General features: G+C 54.0%; 1 protein-coding gene across 2 annotated transcripts; it reads left to right on the top strand.

Annotated features, from left to right (window-relative positions):
* The first annotated feature begins 373 nt into the window (after nt 1–373).
* CDC45 (cell division cycle 45) lies at nt 374–24,100 on the top strand. Of its 2 annotated transcripts, XM_068562607.1 has the most exons (20): nt 374–490; nt 604–663; nt 1,317–1,409; nt 2,511–2,648; nt 3,457–3,603; nt 7,016–7,071; nt 8,192–8,240; nt 9,278–9,339; nt 10,195–10,245; nt 11,266–11,385; nt 12,591–12,722; nt 12,910–13,008; nt 13,658–13,819; nt 18,768–18,906; nt 18,981–19,064; nt 19,532–19,650; nt 20,964–21,040; nt 22,586–22,651; nt 23,638–23,692; nt 23,971–24,100. In XM_068562607.1, exons 1-18 carry the CDS (start codon nt 440–442, stop codon nt 22,648–22,650), a joined length of 1,704 nt encoding a protein of 567 aa, XP_068418708.1. In that variant the 5' UTR covers nt 374–439; the 3' UTR covers nt 22,651; nt 23,638–23,692; nt 23,971–24,100. The 2 variants fall into 2 exon arrangements, with proteins under 2 accessions (XP_068418708.1, XP_068418707.1); XM_068562606.1 differs by lacking the exon at nt 23,638–23,692 and having other exon boundaries at nt 23,971–24,099.

A 24,100-nucleotide genomic window follows, 5' to 3' on the forward strand; every position in this document is an offset into this window, starting at 1 on the left:
CTAGGCCGAGAGCCCATTGAAATCGTAAACTGACGCCCTCCTCTGACGTATACATGAATTTAATTTGTGGCGAGAAGGTTTCTTTTCCCTACAGGTCCCAGTTTGGGGGACTAGTCGTCTCTTCCCAAAGTAAAGATGTCCGCCGAGCGTAGGGTGTCTGAGTAAACGGAGTCAGAGTTGAAGTGCGCAACCGCGAGTGCGTCCGGCCCGTGGATGACGCTTCTTTGGGGGCGGGCTGGACTATTCCAGCCGTAAATGGCGGAGCGCTAGTGCCCGCCCCCAGCGTGGACCAATGAGAAAGGAGGAAAGGCTGGGAACGGAGTCCCTGTTGGTTGGCCCCCGGGCCAATGGGAAGAGCGCTGATTTGGCGGGAGTCTTAACCGCCGCCGGGCTCGCGGGGTTTCTGCGCGGGCTAGGGTGGTCTCCCGCCGCCGTAGCCATGTTCGTGTCAGATTTCCGCAAGGAGTTCTACGAGGTGGTCCAGAGCCAGGTGAAGCCTTCTTTGGGCCCCGAGGCTTGGGGGAAGGGACGAGGGCGCGCGGCCGTGGGGGCGGGAGGGGCCGGGGTTTGGGGCGCCGCGCTCAGCCCTCTCTCCCCCGACAGAGGGTCCTTCTTTTCGTGGCCTCGGACGTGGACGCTCTGTGCGCTTGCAAGATCCTTCAGGTGAGGCCCGCGGGCCGGGCGGGCGGGGGGCGCGGGGGAGGAGCGGGGCGAGGACCCCATCCCGGGCGACAGCTCGTCCTGGGGCGGGGACTCAGAAGGCTGCTTCCCTGGCGGGACGGCGTTGGGTGGGTTAGAGGAGAACTAGGTAAAAGGCAGGGAGACTAGTTAGTATCTCTGTAGCAACCTGGGCACAGAATGGTTGCGTTCGAGAGACCCGTAGACCTGTGGCGGCTTCTCACGTGTGGGGTTTGAGGCGGAGGAATCTGAAAGCCGAGGGCACAGTGGTGTCATAAGCGATTCTGGAGATACTCGATTCTTTAGCCTGTTAGGGAAGATCGTTGGTTCGGTTTTGAATATGGTGCAAGGTTTACATGAGCTTTGGTTAGTCCCCCTTGGGTCAGGAACTACTTTTCAGAAGACACAGAAATACCATCAGCTTTTCACTTTTCCTTTGGTGATTTTCAGCGAAGTTGACCAGATGATTCAGTGGACACTCATGTCCCCATCACCTACTTGATGACATAAATATTTCACTAACCTTAGGTTATCACGTGTTGTTTGTCTGTCATCTTTTTTTTTTTTTAAAGTGCATTTCAAGGTAGATTGCAGACATCCTAAATGCAATAGGTTTTGAAAAAAAAATCTCTCTCCAGGCCCTGTTCCAGTGTGACCACGTGCAGTATACGCTGGTTCCAGTTTCTGGGTGGCAAGAACTTGAAACTGCATTTCTTGAGCATAAAGAACAGGTATGAGAGATGCACTTGAGAATATTAGGCTTTTTTTACTCAATTACAACTTCTTAACACTGAGCATTCTTTCTATGTATACAATAGCTTGCATGTATTTCTAACTACCGATTTTCTGCAGAAGAGAAAAGTGAGCTATATGTCCAGGTGACTTACCCTCAAATTGTGGAGACAAAACTGACAACAAAATAGAGATAATGAATATGGACAGCCTCTAACTTTGAACTTATGTTGCAGACATTTTATTGTAAGGTGCTTGGAATTTGGCAGGTTGTTTTTTATATGGCCTAGTAAAAATTACTTTAGATTAGACTACTGTTTCATATTTATCTCTCCAAGAAAACTTATCCAGGTTTCCAACTTGAAATTCAGGAACATACCGTCTCCCTTTGAAATTTAAGCAGTAGAGGCCAGGCCTCCTCCCACCTCTGCATGGAACTATAATGAAAGATGGGACATCTGAGACCCCACAGCCCCACAGGGAGAGACTGGAGTCTGGAAGAGGGTCCCTAGAGTTTCTGGCCACATCTAGGACTGTCTGGCAGAGATAAGTCCTCACCCGGTGATCCTGTCATCATGAGAGGGACCTTTGCCAATTCAATATTTATAAGGAAAGGGTTTTCTATAGTGATAGGATGTAATTAAAGGGTTAACTTAATATTTAGGTGCTTGTTAAGTGTGGGCTACCTAAGACTTGCTAGAAATTTAACCCTGTGCCATGCTACTAGCACAGAGAGGCAATTTGTCACGGTAGAGTGACAGATCAGAAGAGACCCGGTTATGCATTTGAACTCTTGGTCCATGCACATCACCTTCTTGACCCCAAGCCTGAGACTCGGGCACACTCATCCTCTGCCTGCTCCTCGTTGAAGCCAGGACAGGCATGGAACCCACCTCACAATGTCGTGGTGGAAATGAAATGGTATATGGAGTTGTTAAAGCACTTGCACAAGCCAGCTGTGGCCGTGTTTGGAGCCCCTCACTGTCAGCGCCTCGCCATGCATCAGGGGCTGCATGTGTCTCAGCAGGACTCGGGCCTAGTGCTGAAGACAAACGGCCTCCCCCATGCACTTACTCACAGGGTCCCCCTCCTTTTCTCAGTTCCACTATTTTATCCTCATAAACTGTGGCGCTAACGTGGACCTGTTGGATATCCTTCAACCCGACGAAGACACTGTATTTTTCGTGTGTGACACTCACAGGCCAGTCAATGTCGTGAACGTGTACAACGATGCCCAGGTAAGCAGGCCTTCGGGGCCCACGTCTCCCCTGAGTTCTCCTCTCCGTCTGTCTGTTCCCTTTTATGCTGCGGACAATGTCACGCCTGGTGTTCTTGACAAGGCCCGTGTCCACCTCCCCTATAAGAGCTGGAGCAGCCTGAGGACAGAACCTGGTCTTGTCCATCTTTGATGAGAAACACAGCACCTAACCTTGGAGGTGCTCAGAGGGTGTGTGTGGAATTCGCTTTTCCTGGAAGGTGTAGGGACCAGAACCTGCCCTGAGTCTGCACTCCAAGCTCAGGCCAGCCCAGCCTTATTGAATATTGGGGGACCTCAGAGGCACCTGCCCTATAAATGGGTCTAGGATGCACCCTGCCCATCCAAGGTGGTGTGGGGACCAGCAGGACAGTGGTGTGAGGCCACTGTGAGCCTTGCATGGCTCTGTCACACGTGCTCTTTGACACGTCAGCAGTGGGCATGCATCCACGGTAACAAAGCATCAGCTCTGAAACTCTCACGTGAAGGACCTCTTTTAGAGACAGGAGCTTGCTTGCTTCAAGGTCACTGATCTCTGTGTCCTCTGTCAAAGGCCGAGTTACAAGGCATTCGTTTTGTTGGCTGAGTATGTGGCCTAAGAGGGAGCTTTTTTCCAAACTTAATGACTGTAGGTAGTTTTCAAATTCCCGTAGTTTCTGTGCACCGAATAGCATGCAGATTCCAACGGCTCACTGTGGCCAATCGAGAAATAAGACTCTGCGAGAGAAAACGTGATGGATAGTTTTCCATGAATGACAGAGGAGATTGATTGCTTTTTGTTTTAATCTTAGATCAAACTGCTCATTAAACAAGATGATGACCTTGAAGTTCCCGCCTATGACGACATTTTTAGGGATGAAGAGAAGGATAAAGAACATTCGGGAAACGAAAGTGACGAGGGGTCAGAGCCTTCTGAGAAGCGCACACGGTTGGAGGAGGTGGGTTTGGGCCTCTCAACACGGTCTTGAGGAAATGATCACTCCCCGAGGTCGGGGGTCAGCCCGGAGCCTGTGGGCCCAGGCAGAGCTGGGAGGCAGCAGGTGTGGGTGCCAACTCTGGGCTCTGCCATCCCCTGGCTGTGTGGCCTCAGGCAGGTTTCTGGACTTCTCTGAGCTGCGGCATCCAGCACTGGTGGCTTCTGCAAGATGTGGAATTACAGGCGGGAGGCGCTGCTCCTCCCACACAAGGGACGAGATTATTCTAGTGCTCAGTGTTGTGAGGAAGCTAATGCCCTCTGGCCCCCGGTCCTTGGTGTGCAGGCTGAGATTTGCCTCTGGAATGTTTGGGGTCCTCCCTTCATCCTTGGCCTGACCAGGGCCTTGGGAGTAGCCCTTCAGGGCCATGTTTGGGATGTTCTGGACACTGTCCATCTGGGGGTGTGTGTCCTGCTTCCTCACCTGTCTGCTATTTCTAGAATCTTGGGTCATCTGATTGGGACCTCTGAGACCCACTCTGAGATTTCTTTCCTCTTGCCTGGCTCTTTATCTGTTCTATTTTCCAGCCAACTTTTGGTCTTTATCTTCTAATCTTTGATTTTTTAGAGCTCTTTCTTTTTATTATATAGGCTCCAGGTGTACAGCATTATAATCCAACATCTGTGTACACTGCAAAGTGCTCACCACCATGAGCCTAGCTATCATCCACCACCATACGCTGGATCCTGATCCCCTTCACCCATGTCCTCCACCCCCCATCCCCCCTCCCCTCTGGTAACAAATCTCTGTATCTATGAGTTTATTTTTGTTTTATTTTGTTTGTTCATTTGTTTTGTTAGATTCCATGTGTGAGTGAAATAATATGGTATTTTATTTTATTTTTTATCTTTCTCCATCTCAGTTCACTTAGCATAATACTTCAAGGTCTATCTATGTTGTCACAATGGCAGAATTCCATTTTTTTTTTTTTTTTTTTTAATGGCTGAGTGGTATTCTATTGTATATACACACCACATTTTCTTTATTCATTCATCTGTCGACAGACTCTGAAGTTGCTTCCATGTCTTGGCTATTGTAAACAGTGCTGCAATGAACATTGGGGTGCACGTATCTTTCTGAATTAGTGTTTTTGTCTTTTTTAGATATATGCCCAGGAGTGGAATTGCTGGGTCATATGGTAGCTCTATTTTTAGTTTTTGAGGAACCTCCATACTGGTCTCCATAGTGGCTGCACCAATTTAGTTCCCAACGACAGTGTAGGAGGGTTACCTTTTCTCCACATCCTAACAACATGTGTTATTTGTGGTCTTTTTGATACTAACCATTCTGACAGCTGTGGGGTGATATCTCATTGTGGTTTTGAATTGCATTTCCCTGATGATTAGTGGTGTTGAGCATCTTTTCATGTGCCTGTTGGCCATCTGTATGTTTTCTTTGGAGAAATGTCTATTTAGGTCTTCTGCCCATTTTTTGATTGGGTTGTTTGTTTTTTTTTGATACTGAGCTGTCTGAGCCCTCCTGACCAGCCCTGGAGTTCCACAGCCACGAGGGGAGGGGACAGGACTCCACTGTGCGTTGTGGGGAGGGTCAAAAAATTCTTGGGCCCTGGGGGTTTTGTTAGTCAACTTTACTAAGGTATAACTTCTACACAATAAAATTCACTGGGTGTACAGTTCGATGAGATTTGACAAATGTATAAAGTCATGTGACCCCCACCACATCATAATAGAGAACAGTTCTATCATCCCCCAGAAGTTTCCTCATCAGGACCATGACTTGCCTTTTTAAATTAAACTTTGAACTTTGAGTTCATTGTAGAGTCACATGCAGATGTAAGAAATGAGTTGAAATCACTTACATACATTGCCACTTTCCCCCAGAGGTGACATATTGCAACACTATGGCACAGCATCACAACCACTGAAGTAGTTGAGACACAGGACATTTCTGTCACCACAAGGACCCCTCCTGTGGCCCTTTTATAGCCACACCCACTTCCCTCCTGCCCCCACCCCCTCCTTAGCTCCTGGCAACCACTATACTCTTTTTCATTTCTATAATTTTGTCCTTTCAAGAATTATATAAATGGAATCATATAGTAAATAACCTTTGGGTTTTTTGGGGATTGGCTTTTTCACTCAGCATAATTCCCTGGAGGTTCAGCCAGGTGTTGGGGTGTATCGGGTTGGTTCCCTTTAGTTACTGAGTATGTTCCATGGTGTGGACCGGCCTCAGTTTAGCCAGTTACTCACTGACAGACATCTGGGCTGTCTCCAGTTTCTGGCTATTATGAATAGAGCTGCTATAAATATTTGTGTGCAGATTTGTATGTATGAACACGAGTCTTTGTTTCCCTGGGATGAATGACCAAGCGTGCATTTGCTGGGTTGTGTGGTAGTTACGTGTTCAGTTTTTTAAGAACCTGCCAACCTTTTCCGGAGCGGCTGTACCATTTTACATTCCAACCAACAATCTACAAGTGACCCAGCTTCTCACGTTACCACTAGGTAAGGAAGCTCCAGGCTCCCTGCCTGGCCTCTGACTCTACCCTGGCGAGGGTATAGGGAGTGCACAGGTAGAAGGAGGAGGTGTTACAGATGGGAGGTGTTCATCGGGGAAGGCTGGGCTCCATGCGGCCTGCGCTGGGCTGGAGGGGGTGGGCCTGGAGTCAAGCACTTATCCTCTAAAAGTTTCCTGTCTTCCGAGGCTGTTCCTTCATGGTTCTTTGGCTTTTGTTGGGGATTTTTTTCTTCGTACCTGTTGGTGTTTCCAAGTGGCCGGTTTCTTCAGCTCCAAGTCTGGGATGTATGAACAAAAAAGAAAACCCAGGGAACTCATGCTGTGACATCCCTCAGGTCCCAGGATCCCTAGCTGGTCAGCCTTCCTCTCCACCTTTCAGAATCTTTTTTTTTTTATAATATGTGATATTGGGGTTTCTAAGTATAGTTAATGAATGTATAGAGAAAAATACATGTACACCATCTTTCCAGAAGCAAGTTTTTAAAACTGCTGTCCCCCCACCCCCGTGCCTTTGTTGTGGGAACTGAATGAGGTTGTGCCTGTGAGATCAGAATAGTCGCTGGAAACGGTGGGGTCTGGATGTAGAAGTGTGAGCTCTTTTTAATCTGGTGGGAAAGCCAGCAGGAGGCAGTGGCGGGCTCTTGGTGGACTGCACGGTGCTGAGATGAAGGACTCGGGATGTGGCCTGAGCAGGTGCGGGGAGGGGGGGGCGGCCGACCACGTCCACGCACCCGCAGTGCTGATGGGCCAGAGGGCCCAGCTGCCCCCTCAGCGCCTCCCTCCCCAGGAGCAGGCTTTGCGCCCCGTGCCTTCTGCCAGATCAGAACCTTCTCGGGCTGTGGGGTGAGTTCCTGGCTCCTTTGCTCAACCCTTTGTTCTCTTTATTGTGGATCAGGAGATCGAGGAGCGAACCTTGAAGAGGAGGAAGCGAAGAGAATGGGAGGCCCGGAGGTGAGGCTGCGTACAGCAGCGGGACAGCGGGTCAGCGATGCCCCTTGCTTTTCCATTTGAGGATCACACTTTCAGTTTAGAGCCTCTGTGCCAGTGTCTGCAGGATTGAGCGGGTGGCCCTGCACTGGGGAGGAGCTCAGGGCCCCTCTGTCTCGCCCTCTGGTCCCACGAAGGCTGAAGGCCGGGCCTGGCCTGAAGGTCTCCCAAGCACATGCCATCCATTAGGGGTGAGGGCCCTGGTCCTTTGTTTTCATAGTTTTCTAAATGTAGATACTTTTATTTACAAATTCGAGAGATGGCAATTGTGTAAAACTTTTCATAGGAAAAAAAGTATGAAAAGGAAACTAAGTTACACACACCTCTTTCTGTTGCAAATTAAAAAACAGAAGTGCTTTAAAATGAAAACATTGGAGAGGTTATTCTAGCTTGAGGCAAACGTGGAGCAGTGCTCTAGAGCTGGGAATTCCTTGCTAAACACAGTCCTTGGAGGTCTCGCAGGGTCAGAGTACCCAGCCCCTGTCCTGCTGTGCCCCCAGCCAACCCCCTTGGAAGGACAATGTAAAACCATTACAGGAAGTGTAAGGAAAGAAAACTGAATATAACCCACTTTCACTAATAGGAAGAGATTCTGGCTTTGGATTGATTTTCCTGGGTTATCTGTACTTGTGCACATTTTACATAATCACACCTAATTATGCATTTTTCCTCTTAATAGGATCATAGTTCTGATGGCTCCAAAAGCCTTTATAAACTGCCCAGTGCTCAACTGGCTGGTTCCCCTTCTTTGTGAACTGGAGGCTGGGTCCAGCATCCTCCTGTGACACATAGGCTGCACGCAGAGCCCGTCTTGTCTTGCTTGTTCCGTGAATTCCCTTCTGGGGATCATTTCTTGGGGGGGATTCTGGGGCTGCGCCATTTCACATATTCTGCAGCCACACGAGGTTTGAGCCCGTTTACTCCCTTCCCAGCCATTGTATGTCTATACTCCTTGAAGAGTCAATAAGTGAAAACAAACTGTTTCATTTGCGTTTCTTGGGTACCATCCTGTTTTAGTATTTTTCCCAACGTTTGTTTTCCTGTTCTGCTTCCTGTTGAAGACCCGCGTTTTGTGTCATTACAGAAGAGACATACTCTTTGACTATGAGCAGTACGAATATCACGGGACGTCGGTAAGTACAGATAGGCGGGAGTCACGGTCACGTTTGGACTCTAGGGGTCACTGTCCTAAAACAGGAGGAGGAATGAGCACAGGTTTTAGAGCCACGAAGGCCTGGTATGAATCCCAGCCCCACAGCTTCCTCTTTGTGATCTTGGGCAGGGGATGCAGCTTCTCCGAGCCTCTCCTCCTCAGTAAAAGGAAGAGAGCAGCCCTCACTCCAGAGGCAGTTGTTGGGACGGTTCCTTTTACCTAGAGGTACTCAAGGAACAGCAGCTATTATTTCTGTTCATGATCAAAAGTACAGAACATGGGAGTTCCCTGGCGGTCCAGTGGTTAGGACTTGGCGCTCTCACTGCCAGGGGTCTGGGTCTGAACTAACATCCTGCATGCTGCGCAGCCAAAAAAAAAAAAGTGCAGAACAGGTCTGTTAGTCTCTGTGCAAGAAGGTGGAACTCTGGACTTACACAGGCCCGCCAGCACATGTGTTACGGGAAGAGTTTCGTACAGAAAACCCAGTGTGTTGACTCTGGCATCGCTGAGCAGAGCTCAGGGCCTTGAGGACCCCTAGAAAATAAGTTTCCAGTAAAGCATCCTGTGTTTAGCCTTAGAATTTGGCTCTGGGGCCTTGGACCCTGAGCACGGATTTCCAGAGCCCCTGTTCTGGTCAAGGCCCCGTTGCCCTTTGTGGGATCATCTCTCTGCCCTGGCAAGTGGAGGATCCTAAGCCGCAGGAGGGGTGGGTGGTGTGGGCAGGAACGGACGCCCGGCCCCTCAGATGCTGGAAGCTCCCGCGGAAACCAGTCTCCTTGGCGCTGTTGAAGGAAGCCCAGCGTCTCAGGGCAAACGGGATTTAGAGTCTTCTGGTCAGACCCTGATCCTCCCATCTCCTGCCAGAACCCAGCCCGTCTGCTCACAGGAGCTGGATGCTTCGTCCACAGGCAGCCCTGTGGGAAAGACCCTTCTCGCGTGGTCCCAGGGCCCCGGGCAGCACGGGCCTGGCCCTGCCGTGAGCACGGCTGCCCGGCCTTAAGCCTGTCTCTCTTGCAGTCGGCCATGGTGATGTTTGACCTGGCGTGGATGATGTCCAAGGACCTGAGCGACATGCTGTGGTGCGTGAGGCCCTCCTATGAGCAGCTGCATCCTCACAGCCAGGGCGGGTCCCCACTGCCAGGGGAGTGCCGGGTGCGGCCCCTTTCTGCACACGTGCAGGCCCTGGTCGTCTTCCTGACTGGGGCCCCCGGCTGCACACAGACTCCTGGGGGGACTGGGGAGTGTCATGGGGCGCCGAGGGTCTGAGGGAGGGGACTGGGCCTCTCCACCCTTCCCAGCTGACTGCCCAGCCTTGCTGCCCAAATCAGTTTGAGCGTGAGGTTTGAACAAGGCTGCTGTCGCCAAGCATCTTTGCAACCCTGGCAGGGGGGTGTAGTTCCGGTACAGGAGTAGCCGCTGGCCTGCCTCTGAGCCTGCTGCTGGGGCTTCCGGCGGGGGTGCTTGGCCCACTGCGCTCCTGAACGCGGGGGTTGATTTGGGGACTAAAGGCTCAGAGTCTAGCGAGGAGTGTGTGGGTCTGGCCTGCTTCACTCTCAGCATTCTGCTCTGGGTCCTGGTTTTCTCCTCTGCGAGGTGACGATCTGCGCTGAGTCAGAGCCTCAGGACGGCCAGGGCAGGGCCAGGCACTGGCCACATCAAGGCCCAGAGGTGCCCTGTTGCCCTGAGCCGGCGAGGGTGGTGTGCGGCCGGGCGAGCCGGGACACAGGCGGTGTGGGGCCTGCCGCTCTTGTCATAGGGGATCCCTTCTGGGAACTGAGAGCCCCACAGCGGTGACACCACAATGGGAGCCTTGGAACCTCTCCACCCGCAGGGCGGGACTGCTGGTCCAGCGGAGTGTCTGGGTCAGGCCACGCTGGCAGGACATACCTGTGAGTGCCACCCACCCATTCACAGCTCCATTCCTCTCCTTCCAGGTGGGCCATCGTTGGACTAACGGACCAGTGGGTGCAAGACAAGATCACCCAGTAAGGATGCACTCCCCCGGGCTGTCTGAGGTCGGCCGCAGCCGGGTTTGGGCTGGGGGCAGCGTCCCTGCGGTGCCCTTTGAGGAGGGGCTGCCTCGGGCCTGGGTCCTTGTCAGGACTGGACCTCTGGCGCAGTCATGTGTGGCCTTGTGTGGATGCTTCATCCACCTCAGGGGCCCAGCAGGTGGAGCCTGAAGTGAGCGGAGGGGCCCGGTCTCCCGGCCCTCATGTTGTCTGTTGACCCCTGTGCCCGGTGGACACAGGGCTGGGAGGAGGGGCCAGGGCCCCGAGGCCTGCCAGGGCGGGCAGGCATGATCTCAAAGGTTGGGGGAAGGCTGGACAGGCCTGCAAGGAGGGCAGGAGCCGAACCCTTTTTGCCCTTGGTGGGTGGGCTTTGCTGTTCCTCTCTGTCCGACTCCAGGATGTAGACACCTGGGAGGGGCGGGGGGGCCGGTACCCCTCTCATTCCTGCTGCTCTGGTGCCATCAGGTGGGAACTGTAACCCCGTCCAAGGGCCCCGTGCCTGCCTCCTGGCACAGCCTCCACCTGCACTGGTTGCAGAGGCCTCTGTGCCCCGGTAGCTGCCCCTCCCACCCTGCCCACTGGAGGGTCCGGAGTCTCACGACCTGGGCCCAGCCTGCTCCCCTCCTGTGTTGCCGATGGCGTCAGGTGCACAACGCTGGGCACCATGCTGGCCTGGGTGGCCCCTCAAGTGGACCTGGACGGGGTCTGCCTTCTCCCTCTCTCCTCACCAACACTTCCTGTGCTGGGCGTCTTGTCACTATGGGGTCTGTCCACTGACCGTGGCTGGCGGATGGGCCATGGCACCCTCTGTGCCCACCCCAGGGGGCCTCAAATAAATGACGCGGGACAGCTGCTGCCCAGGAGAGAGTGCACGGGGGTGGCGGACGAGGCCAGAGCCCAGTCCTCGTTTGCCTGCAGAGGCAGCAGGGGTCCTGGGCCCTGGACAGGAGGGACAGGAGGGGCAGAGGGAGCCCCAGGCTTCGTGCTGTCTTCCAGGATGAAGTACGTGACCGATGTGGGCATCCTGCAGCGGCACGTGTCCCGGCACAACCACCGGCATGAGGACGAGGAACACGCGCTCTCCGTCGACTGCATGCGCATCTCCTTCGAGTACGAGTATCCTCACGGCTCAGCCCTGCGTCCCCGGGACGAGAGGCTCTGGGCAGAGGGCCCGGTGGGTGCAGCAGGAGTCCTGGACGTGGGCCCTGCCTGGCTCATCCATGGCTTTGCCACGTTCAGGAACATCACGTATATTAAGGTGCATGGGTGCGGGGCCACGGCGGTTCAGGCAGTTGAGAGGGTTCGCAGACTCCTGCCGAGTGGGCGGGGAAGCAGCAAGCAGGTGCAGTTAGAGAGTGACACTTCACGAGGAGGATGTGGCACCTCGAGGGGGTGACCCAGGCCATCAGGCCGCAGGGCTCAGGACAGGCTTGGTGAGGCCATGCCAGAGGAGGCCACCCTCAGGGGAGGGAGGGCTGCCTGGGCAATCCCATGGCCTTGCAAAAGCCCTGAGGTGAGCTCCAGGGCGGGGCTGGAGCGATGGATGGGTACAGGTCGAGGAGCTGGTTCTTCGTGCTTGAATGTCCCGGGGCTGCCGAATGTGGGGGATAGGCTGTGGCAGCCGTGGCAGGGGTCTCGCTGCTTTGGTGGCAGGTAGAGCGATGGCAGGGGTGGGGCCGGCCTGTGCCTGCCCCAGGACGGCTGGGGACCAGTGAACATGGCTTGGGCGGGTCAGGTGGGGGTGCCCACGACAAGTCTAGGAAGAGGTGCCGGGTGTGGGGCAGCCAAGCTCCAGGAGGGGGCGACCACCAGGAGCCGGGTCCTGACATGTGACATCCAGGGACCGGGGTGCGCCGGGGGTGCGGGCAGGGAGGACAGTGGCCCCAGGGCCCAACCATCAGGAGGGGCATCACAGAGGACAGAGGCCGCCGTGTGCCCAGAGACCCTCAACGTGGGTGAGGACCATCCTCACAGCCACACTTGTGGCCCCAGGAGTGAGGAAGAGCCTGTCAAGGAGTGGGGCGAGGATAAGGCTTTGTCGAGTAGATCCCAGCACAGGCCCAGCCAGGTGGAGCCCGCGGGGAGTGGGTGGGAGGCCAGCCTGAACTGGCGACGCCCAATGGGGCCTCCCAAGTCCTGTGTGGCCACAGGGGCCCCCAGAAAACGCTGTGCGTCCACATCTCCCAAGCTCTCTCTGGGTCACGTTAAGCTAAGGTCCAAGAGCTCCAGGTGCCCGGGGGGTTGACTGGTTATGCAGATGGTGGTCCCAGGGCGGGGGCCCGGGTCACTATGCAGCCACAGCTCCTTGACCGCAGGCACAGCCTCCGCCTGGCTCTCTATCAGCACTGGTCCCTCCACGACAGCCTGTGTAACACGTGCTACACTGCGGCCAGATTCAAGCTCTGGTCCCTTCACGGGCAGAAGCGGCTGCAGGAGTTCCTCGCGGATGTGGGGTGAGTGAGCGCCGAGGCCCGCCCCCAACGGCCCCCCTCCCCTGGGGGAAAGCTTCCATTCCTGCTCTATCCCACATTCCTCACTCGATCCCAGAATCTTATGCTTAATCTTATGCTGGTCTGAAGGCCAGGCCAGGGCATCAGCCATGGCATCACGCCTCCTGTGACCAGTGCTCCTCCTTCCCAGTCTCCCCCTGAAACAGGTGAAGCAGAAGTTTCAGTCCATGGACGTCTCCTTGAAGGAGAATTTGCGGGAGATGATTGAAGAGTCTGCGAATAAATTTGGGTAAACACATGTTTCTCTGGATTAAGCTTTGTCAAGGTTTCAGCTTTAATCACATTCTAAAAATAATGCAGAAAACAAGAATGCGTAGATGATTGTGACCTGACTAGCCTTCCCTGAAGTTTTGAGTTCTCTTTGGGTTAAAATTAGGACTTAAGGTGCCTGAAAAGTTTAGAATCCTTACATCCTGGGGCCGAGGTGCAGACCTTTGAGGTCAACCTGGACTATCCGTCACTGGACCCTGGAAGGGCCCACTGGGGCCAGGTTCAGGCGAGCTCTGCCCAACCGGGTCTTCTGGCGCTGCTGGAGGGACACGGGCCTGGCTGCTCCCGGCGCCCTGGGGCGCAGGCAGGAGAGGACCACACCCGCATCCCCGTACCCGCCCCCCTCCACCCCACACACACGCAGCTAGCTCCTGGCTTGCCCTGACGGGCTGACAGCTTTGTACCTGGTGCTCAGCACCCCGGTTGAAGGCTGGTGTGTCGGCCTCCTGACTCCGTCCATTCTCTGACTGGAATGGCTAGCTGCAAGCATCAGTGGGGGCTGGGGAGGGAGCATTAGTGCTGGCCTGGCCTGCGTGAGAGCTCACCCCAACTCGAGGACACTCCGGCCACGCGCAGAACGACAGCCGTGTCGCTTCCTCCCGTTGCAGCATGAAGGACATGCGCGTCCAGACTTTCAGCATCCATTTTGGCTTCAAGCATAAGTTCCTGGCCAGTGATGTGGTCTTCGCCACCATGTCGCTAATGGAGAGCCCCGAGAAAGACGGCTCTGGGACGGATAACTTCATCCAGGCTCTGGACAGTCTCTCCAGGTAGTGGGCCTGGCTGTGGGCCCCCATCCCCGCCGGCCACTCGGCCCTCAGCCCCACACTGCCAGGGAGGCAGGTCACAGGGCCCCCGGGCACGGGGGTGACTGCGTCTTTGCAGGAATCCGGATCACAGTCCACCTGAGCTGGGGGCGCACGAGACACGTGCCCATCTTCAGTGTGTGTCATGTTCTCTGGAATCCTTTTCTTCTTTCTTTTTGATTTAAAAATTTTTCTTCTTTCTCACCTCCCATACCCCTTCAGGCGTTATTGTTTATTCATTCCGGTGTTTCTTCTAGTTTAGTTTTCATTTCTCAATTATTTTTCTTTTACTTCTAATTTTTTCTTATCTCACTTCCTGAGATGTACTATTTTTTAAGGTCTTTCAGCTTGTTTTGAAATAGAATATTACAGTTCTGGTCTTTTGGGGGCGTGTCTTTCTAGTTAACCTTCATTGTCGAGAGGGAGACTATCCTCCTGGTTCTTTTTCCTGACAATAACTGAGAGGATTTGATCGTTGCTCATTTTTTTGTGAGTTTAGTCTTCCTGACTTTTTCAGGGGAGGTATGGTTCACACAGCTTTTCCATCTTCAGAGTGTTAGAAATGGAGAGGCCTGCTTTCTGGGGTTTCCTGGTCCATTCCCAAGCACACTTTTTTAAACAGCTTTGCTGAGCTATAATTCACATATTGTATGGCTCACCCATTGCAAGTGTACAATTTAATGGCTTTTAGTATATTCACAAGGTTGTGCAAACATCACCACTATCTTATTTTATGACATTTTTATTGCTCCAAAAAGGAACTCTGCTCCCCTCAGCCATCGCCTCCCAAATCTCCCATCTCCCCCAGCTCCTGGCAACCAATAACCTACTTTCTGTATCTATAGATTTGCTATTCTGGACATTTCATATCCATGGACTCAGACATTAAGTGATCCTTTATGGCTTGGCCTCTTCTGCTTAGAATAATGTCCTCAAGTTTTATCCGTGTTGTAGCATGTGTCAGAATTTCCTTTCTTTTTATTGCAAATAATATTCTGTCATAGGGATAGACCACATTTTATTTATCCATCATCAGTTGATGGACATTTGGGTAGTTCCACCTTTTAACGATGATGAAAAATGATGTTGTGAACACACATTTGTGAGTTTTTGTGTGGACATGGTTTCCTCTCTCTTGGGTATATACCTGCGAGTGGAACTGCCGGCTCATGTGGTGATTCTGTGTGTCACCTTTTGTATAACTGCTGGACTGTTTTCCAAAACACGACTTCACCATTGTACATCCCCACCTGCAGTGTATGAGAGTTTGAATTTCTCCATATCCTCACCAACACTTGTCACTGTCTGACTTTTTGATCGCAGCCATCCTAGGGGTATGACGTGGTCTCACTGTGGCCTTGATTTGCATTTCCCTAATGGTTAATGATGTTGAGCAGTTTTTCATGTGCTTATTGGTCATTTGCGTATCCTGTTTGGAGAAATGTATGTCCTTTGTCTCTTTTTAAATTGGGTTGTCTTTTAATGATTGAGTTGTAGGAACTGTTTTGTATATTCTAAATATGTCTCTCAACAGACACATGATTTGCTAATATTTTCTCCCATCCTGTGGGTTGTCTTTTTACTTTCTTGATGTTGTTCTTTGAAGCACAAACATTTATAATTTTGATGATGGTTGGGATATCTATTTTTTCTTTTGTTTCTTTTGGTGTTGGTGTCATAGCTAAGAAACCATTGTCTAATCCAAGGTCACAAAGATTTACACCTCTGTTTTCTGTAAGAGTTTTATAGTTTTAGCCTTTATATTAGGTGTATGATTCACTTGCGGTTAATTTTTGTATCTGATGTGAGGAAGGGATCAGCTTAATTATTTTGCATATGGGCATCTGACTGTTCTAGCACCATTTGTTGAAAAGACTTCTTCTACCATTGAATTAATTTGGCACCCATGTTGAAAATCAGTTGACCATACATGTGGGAATTTATTTCTGGATTCTCACTTCTCTCCCACTCATCCATGTGTCTAACCTTATGCCAGTACCACACTGCTTTGATTACTGTAGTTTTGTAGCAGGTTTCGGCTATGCTGTGTTCCTTGAATTTCCATGTGAATTTTAGGATTAGTTTATTAATTTCTGCAAAGAAGTCAGATTGAATTGAATCTATAGGTCAATTTGGGGAGTGTTGCCATCTTAACAATATTAAGTCTTCTAATCCATGAACATGGATGTTTTTCCATAGACTTAGATCCTCTTTAATTTCTTTCAACAGTGTTTTATAGTTCAGAGAATAAACTGTATACTTTTTATTAGATTTATTTCTAAATATTTTATTCTTTTTGATGCTATTGTAAATCAACTTACTAATTTCATTTTTGGTTTGCTCATTGCTACTGTATAGAACTACAATCAATTTTTGTATACTGATCTTGTCCTGCAGCCTTGCAGAACTTGTTTATTAGTTCTGACAGTTTTTTAGTGGATTCTTCAGGATTTTCTACATACAGGATCACGTCACCTGCAGATAAAGATGGTTTTACTTCTTCTTTCCCAATCTAACTGCCTTTTATTTCATTTTCTTACCAATTGCCTGGCTAGAACCTCTATGACAATCCCAGCGTGTTTGATCAGTGCCTCTGCCTTCCTTTTCTGAATTGTCCTTCTCTTGCCCAGTTTCAGTTCCACTCGTAGCCGTCTCTCATCAGCAAGGGGCCCAGAGTGGAAAGGAGCTCTGGCTGGTACGGGGAGCTAGCCTGCTTCAGCCCCCTGGTGTTTGCCATGGCCCTCACACTCACCTGCTCTTGTGTGGCGCAAAACTCTTAAGTTTTGGCCACTGTCCCCAGTTGCCTGGAGTTTCACCTTTCTTAGGTCTCTGCTTCTCTGCTCCCTCCCACACGTCTGGTGGCCAGTTGGGGGTTTCTTCCCACCTGCCTATATTTTGGGGTCTGTGGTGTTCCTCATTCCTTTGTGTTGTAAATGTGGGTCCTAGGTCTTTGGTTTTGTAATGTAGTTGCTCTGTTTTTATCTAGAAATATGGGGAAATCAAAAAACTATACTGCCGACTGTTTCCGCCTCCTCTCAGAATTGATGGGCCAGTCTTAGCCATTGTCTGCTGACTTCCTGCTGTGACAAAAGAGCATTCATCCCATTTCTGTGCGCCTTCCCCTCCTGTTGGTACAGTTGTGCCACTATTTTTAGCTCCTTTGTAACCTTAACATACTTCGGTCTTGTTCTTTCACCAGCATCTCTTGTCTCCCTAGTTGGTAAGAAAAGGGTGTTGGCATCCTTCGTTTTCTCCTCTCCCATACCTCCCAGGATGTGAAAATACTTTCACATGTTCAAGGTTAACAGTAGTGGGGTAGAGGACAGAATGTGAGTCGTCTCATCTTTGGCTGTAGGTTGATTCTCAAAGATGAAGATCAATAAATAGTGTTACTTGGTTGCTCTAATAAAATATTCCAGAGTCACTAATGTGCGGTGATCCCGTTCCTTTCTGGCTCAGCTCTTTGTTTTCCCTGGAGCTCTTCATTGCCTCCTTTATCATATCCGGTTTTCCCAGCTCTCATTCCCTGAGCCCCTTCTGTCCAGGAGAGCCTGGGGCTCTGTTCTCGGCTCCAGCTCCCTAGGCCTGCCACCCGCCCAGACTGTGTCGCTGGGGTGGACCCAGCACATCTTGGGATCCTCATCTGTTTTTTTCACTCCCCCGTTTTGCTAGAACATAATTCTTAAGCAACTTTTAAAGAAAGGGCACATGTGAGGTAAACATTCTGAGCTCTTGCACATCTGACAGTATCTTCTGCCCTCATCTGATTGCTGGTTTAGCTCGTGCAGAATTCAGGGTTGCTCCCTGTCTCCCAGCAGCCAGTGGTGTTGATGAGAAGTCTGAGCCATTTTGGTTCTTGTTTCTCTGTAAATGCACCCTCACCCCCACCAGAAGCTTTCGGGATCTTTTTTGATTCTCAGTGTTCCAGAATGTCTAGTGGTGTGTGGGGTGGATCTTGTTTCATGCATTAGACTGAGGTTTTGGGTGAGCCCTTTTAGTCTGAGGAAATGCTTTCGTACTCTGCCTTTACTATTCCCCCCACACATATGTCTGTTTCTTAATCTTTCTAGACTTCCTGGAATGATTCTCTGTCTCCGATTTTTGCCTTATATTTTCCATGTGTTTGTCTTATCTGTGGTAAGGAAGGTTTTCTTGACTTTGAGTGAATCTTTTATTTGTTGCAACCATTTTACTTTCCACAAATTCTGGTTTCTGATTGTTCATTTTTCATAGCATCTTGTTCTTGGTTTACGAATGTATTGCCCAAATCTCTCTTAAGATACTAATTAGACTTCATTTTAAGCTTTCTTTTGGTCTCCAAATTATGTTTCCACTAGAGCTGTTTTTTCAGGCCACAGGCATTTCTCAAATGTCTGGTGGTCCTCCACATTCAAGGGGTTGGGGGGATGGGGAAGGCTGTGGAAGCCTGGCAAGCCTGCTGGCCAGAAGACATCACTTCATCTTGATGGGTGGGAAGCCCATGTGACACTTTGGGACCCTTACCTGCTGGGTGCAGAGGCTTTGCTTGAAGACCTGACCTCTCCACAGAGGGCTCATTTTAATGTGTTCAGAACGGAACCCTCCTTTGTGTGGGGGAAGGGTAAAAATCCATCTGTCAGGTGGCGGGATCCCTAGTGCCCCCCAAGCCTCTCTGGTCAGAGCCCTGCAGCACCTTCCAGGAGGCACCTCTGCTGGCTTCCAGTCTCTGGTCTTCTGATGCCAGCAGGAACCCACCCCCCCACACCTCTCCTGTCCATCGCTGTGGGCTTAGACACTTTTTATTCCTTCCTCTCACCGGAAAGGGAGCTGGGGAGGGAGGGAAGTGAACTGTTGGCTCCACAGCCCCTCTGACCCAGAAACCAGGTGTCCGGTCTGCAGCCAGTGCTAGAGCCATGCGCCTGCCATGTTTCAGGGGGAACCTGGACAAGCTGTACCGCGGCCTGGAGCTCGCCAAGCAGCAGCTGCGCGCCACACAGCAGACCATCGCCAGCTGCCTCTGCACCAACCTCATCATTTCCCAGGGGCCCTTCCTCTACTGCTCCCTCATGGAGGTCAGCTCCCCACAGACACGTCCCCAGCCCCGCCTGCTGGCTGCCCCCTGACCACCTACCCCCACTCCCTGCAGGGCACCCCAGACGTTGTGCTGTTCTCCAGGCCAGCCGCCCTGAGCCTGCTCAGCAAGCACCTGCTCAAGTCCTTCGTGTGCTCGGTGAGGGTGGGAACACAGCAGCCGGGGGCGGGGGGGGGCGGGGGGGAGTGGCTGGTGCCAGACACTGGCCTTGGGGTGCGGGGGCTGCTCACCTGCCAGGGACTGGCAGGTGCCTCCCTTTTCCTGAGCTGTGTTCCTCCGCCGAGCCCTCGTGCCATCACTCACCACCCAGGTCACTTGGACAAGTGGCGGTGGGGGGGCCTCACAGAGCACGCAGGGCTGGGGCTCATGTTCAGCGGAGGCGGGTTGGGGCGGGGGCGGGGGCTGGGGAGGGCCTCCTGGAGGAGGTGACAACTGTGTTAGGACCTAAAGGAGGTGAGGGAGGGAACAGCCAGGGGCACAGGAGGCTGGGGGCAAGCTGTGTGGGGACTTGAGTGTCTCTGGGGAGAGGGAGTCCCTGGAGGCTTTTGGGGAGCAAGGCACTGGGGCTCCTGGGCACTGTGACCGAGGTGCACTTCCCTCTGCAGACGAAGAACCGGCGCTGCAAGCTACTGCCCTTGGTGATGGCCGCTCCCCTGAGCGCGGAGCAGGGCACCATAACCATGGTGGGCATCCCCCCGGAGACCGACAGCTCGGACAGAAAGAAGTGAGTCCTGGGGCCCGGGGCTATGGGGGGTCGGCCTCAATGCCAGGCCAGGGATGGCCTTTTCCACCATGAAGCAGGGTGGTGGGGCTTACACATGTGGGCTGCAGGGTGGGGCAGCATCAAGCATGCACTGAGCGGGGTCGGGGTGCAGGGAGGTGCAGCAGGCAGGCGAGCCTGAGGGTGGCAGGGCAGTTGGGGCCTCATGCTGAAAGCCCAGGACAGACACCAGTGCACAGGGTTCACCAGTGAGGGCACGTCTCTGGGCTCCAGGTAACCCGGGTTCCTGTGAGTGACCTGAGGCCTCTTGGGAGCTCCCACCCCAGCATGGGGTGGGGGGTGCAGGTGTGGTGTAGACGTCCAGCTTCCAGGCAAGGGCATCCAGCTCCCTGAGGAGGACCGGCCGGGGTCAGACGCACCCAGGATGGGCAGCGAGGTGCGTGGCCCTGCGGCTGCGGCAGGACCCTCAGCCCTCCCTGGGCCTGAACCCTCCTCTGAGGAGCAAACAGTTTGCACTGAAAATCTGGATTGGGTCTGGGTCTTACCCTGAGTCTGGATCGGTCCCAGCTCTGCCACTGTGAGCTTTGACCTCCTTCTGCATCTGCAAAGGCCATTGAGCCATGAGTGGGGAGACATGGCCTCTGAGACGAGTGCTTCCCTGCCGCCGGGCTGCCTTCCAAAGCTCCCTCGAGGGTCTCAGATCCAAAGTCACATGGGTGGGAGCCGGCCAGCGTTCCCAAGGCAGCACCGCGGCCACCTGTGTCCTCACTCGGGCCGCCGGTCTGTACATGGCTGGGCCGGTTGGCGGTGAGCTCGGTGGATGCGCACAGTCTCCTGTGAGGGTGGCTGTGGAGGCTGGGAGCACTCGCCCCCCTCTGCCCACCTTCCGCCCTCTGCTCTCCACAACAGGCACTGGAGCCCCTTCCCCACGCTCCCGCTGTCTCCACCAAACCTCCCTCGATGCAGCTCCATCCAGGCTGCTCCCCGAGGGGCTCCGGCTCCCCCACCGCCCTGCGGGCCCCTCCCCATCCCTGGTCCCACCTGCTGTGTGTGTCTAGGACCCCATCCCCACACGGCTCCACGGAGCCTCTGCCTCTCACCTGCCCCAGCCGCCAGCACGGTGCCTGGGGGGTCGCCAGGGGACACGCCCACCTGAGGGCTGAGAAGGGCTGACGGGGGAGCAGTGGTGAGAGGCAGTGGCCGTCCAGAGAGTGGGCTGAGGCCTTGGGGCTGTGGCCATTGAGGAGTCTGGTGTGTCCCTGGCGGGGAGGGTCCACTGCAGGGACAGCCCCCAATGCGCCTCTGTGTGTCCCCAGCTTTTTTGGCCGGGCGTTTGAGAAGGCGGCGGAGGGCACCAACTCCCGGACACTGCACAACCATTTCGATCTCTCAGGTAAGAGTCCGCCGCACTGGGGCCCTTTCAAGGTCAGTGCTGGCCTTGGAACCAGGAAAGTGCCGGGGGTGCCCTGCCAGCAGTCCTCTGGCCTCGGGCCCTGCACCCCATCTGGGCCCTGACAGGCATACCTGGCTCTGGCCTTACGATCCAGCCCCTGAGATGACTTCACCAAGGAGCTTGGGGGTCTGGCCACCACTATGCCCTGACGCTGCCGCATGGTGGCTTTGGGGGGCCACACCTGTAGGCCACCAGCACCCCCGCAGCTTCCCCGGATGCCAGTGTGGAACATGGCATGTTTGGCCATATTTGCTTTCTGTTCTTCAGATGTGCGGCACTTTACCCCTGTGTTAGTGAGCCCGGGCTGCTGTAATAAAGCACCACAGAGTGGGGGGTTGAAATAATAGAAATGCATTTCTCACTGTTCTGGGGGCTGGAAGGTCAGGTATCAGCAGGGCTGGTTCCTCCCAAGGCCTCTCCCCTGGGCATGTAGATGCCGTCGTCTCCCTGTGTCTCCACGTGGTCGTCCCTCTGTATGTCTGTGTCCTGATCTCTTCCTATAAGGGCACCAGTCAGACCGGATCAGGTCGCACCCTAGTGACCTCATGTGACCTGATCACCTCTGTAAAAGGCTCCTGCCAGGTACAGTCACGTCCTGAGGTGCCGTGGTTAGGCTGTCACCATAGCAAGGTGGGCACCTTCAGCCCATAGCACCCACCTCTCAGAAAGGACCTCTCACATCACCACTGATGCCTTAACGAGGACCAGTCTCTGAGTCCGAGACCCGCCTTCACCCCATTGCCTCTGGAGTCTAGAGCTGGCGTCTTCCTGCCGGGCCCACTCAGGCTGTGGCTCCGTGGTGGGGGGTCCCCTCCAGCAGCAGCCCCCCACTTCCTGTTTCGTGCCTGAGACTGCAGACAGGCGGTGCTGGCCAGCCTGCAGGACGCCCTGGCTTCCCACACAGGGAGGACTGGAGGGCCGGGAGCTGCTGGGCTTCCCCCAGGGGTGGGCGGCTTGCAGGGGGTGTGGAGGAAGTCGAGGCCTGAGGTACCCGCAGCTTGCAGGGCCAGGCTGGCTGGTTTTGTCCTGTCTGATGAGGCCCCGTGCTGGTCTGAGGCTGACGGCCCCCAGAGATGGGTCAATTTGCACCATGTCCCCTTCTACGGAAGGGACACCAAAGCTGAGAGACTGGCCAGAACAGGATGGAAGGCCACCTCCTGCCTGACCGCTTGGGTGGGAGGGAGGCCCCTCTGCCAGGGCTGTGGTGTTCAGAGTGTCACCGCTGGTCCCCTGGCTGCCCCGAGGGTCCTGCCCACAGACCACAGCCGCAGCTGCACTGACAGGGCAGCTAGGGATTCTGGTTAAATAGGTCTCATGGTCCAGAGCACCCCAGGCCACCAGGGAGCCAAGGGCGCCTTGGAATGTGGTAGGGGGTTGTCGCCACTGGGGCGCCGGGCAGCGGGAGTCAACTTGGTACTTGGTGGCCTCCCCCAGCTCTGTCCCTGCTCCTCCCGTCCCAGTGATGTTTTCCTTTCATTACTTCAGTGATTGAGCTGAAAGCCGAGGACCGCAGCAAGTTCCTGGACGCGCTCGTGTCCCTCCTGTCCTAGGGTGAGTCGTGGGGGAGGGGGTGCTGGCGGGTTCCCGTGGCCCTGCCACAAAGCCCGGCTTCTACCTGGGTTTGAGGCCGGATATGGGGTCCAGCGCCTGTTCCCAGGGACGCCTGTCCCCAGGCTGGTGGCAGGACCACAATGGGGCACTTTGAGGGATCTAATTTCATTAAGCTCCTGGGATCCCTTCAGAAGGAGCTGCATTTATCCTCCTCTGATCACAAGGCGCCGGGTGTGGCCGGGAACGGGGGCTGCCCTCGCCCCAGCATCAGGCCCTGGGCTGGAGCCCACGGGGTGTCTGTCTATCTGGGCTCTCATGCGCTGGACTTCTGAGAAGGCCAAGCTGGTAGCAGCCGCTCGGTGGGGAATTACAAACCGTGGGCCCTGTGTGAGCCTGGACGCGTGCGGCTGTCACTGTGACAGTGCAGCGCAACTCTCCCGCCAGCGCTGTCCCCTGTGCCTCACACACCACCTCTTTCTCAAGGGCCCTCGGGAAATGGGCCGGGGACCTGCTCTGTCTAGTGACCCCTTCTCAGCCCAGGCCCCCCACAGCGGACGCCCTGCCCGGCATCTCCCTGAGCCCCGGCTGGAGTTGCGGCTGTGGCACATGGGCCCTGTCCAGGCTCCGGTATGGGGGGTCCCTCCTGCCGGCCCAGGGTCCTTCCCCCGCCCCCCGTCCCTGGTGAGCTGGGAGTGTGGGAGCCCTGGTGCGCTCTGTTGAGAATGGCCTAGGGGCCTCAGGGACCTCCCCCAGCCCCTCTCTCGGGGGGCACAGGGCTCTGGGGGCAGATTGGGTCTTATGTGACGTCTGTGGGGAGCCTCACCGGGCTGCCCCTGTGTCCTCATCTGAACTGGGGCTGACACCCCTTGAGCCTCAAGGGCTTGGCCTCAGCAAGGGCCTTTGTGTGGGGGGAGGGTTAAATCAAAGGTTACAAATGGGGGTCTCGGGCAGTGGAGCTGGCATCTGAGGCAGACCCCTCCCTGCAGCCTGCTTGGTGATGATCCCAGTGCCATGTGTGAGCTGCCACCAAGACGGCACCAGGTGGGCCAGCCTGGGAGGGTGAGGGGCAGCGTGCTGGGGGCAGTGCCAAGGCTGGACAAGCCGCCAGGCAGGGTCTGTAAGGGGAGGAGGTGCCAGGAGCCGTGTGGCCTAAGGTACTCAAGCAAACAGGACGGCGGGTGCTACCCCCCACCCCTGTCAGTGGTGGGGCTGCTCAGAAGCAGCCGCTCAGCACGGCAGTGGGAAGGCCTGGGCAGTTTGTTTGATTTGGGGAACCATCAGAATTGTTTGAAATTTATTTTTTCTTTTCTCTTTTCCAGAGTGATTTCCTCAGAAGTGACCTCCTTCTCCTTATTTATGTTAACTGGCTTTTATTTAGATTGTAAGTTATGGACATAGTTTTAGATGCAGGGACAGTGTTTTTAATGGAATAAAATGATTATTTTAGGT

The sequence above is a fragment of the Eschrichtius robustus genome, chromosome 14 (genome assembly GCF_028021215.1).
Source record: "Eschrichtius robustus isolate mEscRob2 chromosome 14, mEscRob2.pri, whole genome shotgun sequence".
Taxonomy (NCBI): Eukaryota; Metazoa; Chordata; class Mammalia; order Artiodactyla; family Eschrichtiidae; genus Eschrichtius; species Eschrichtius robustus.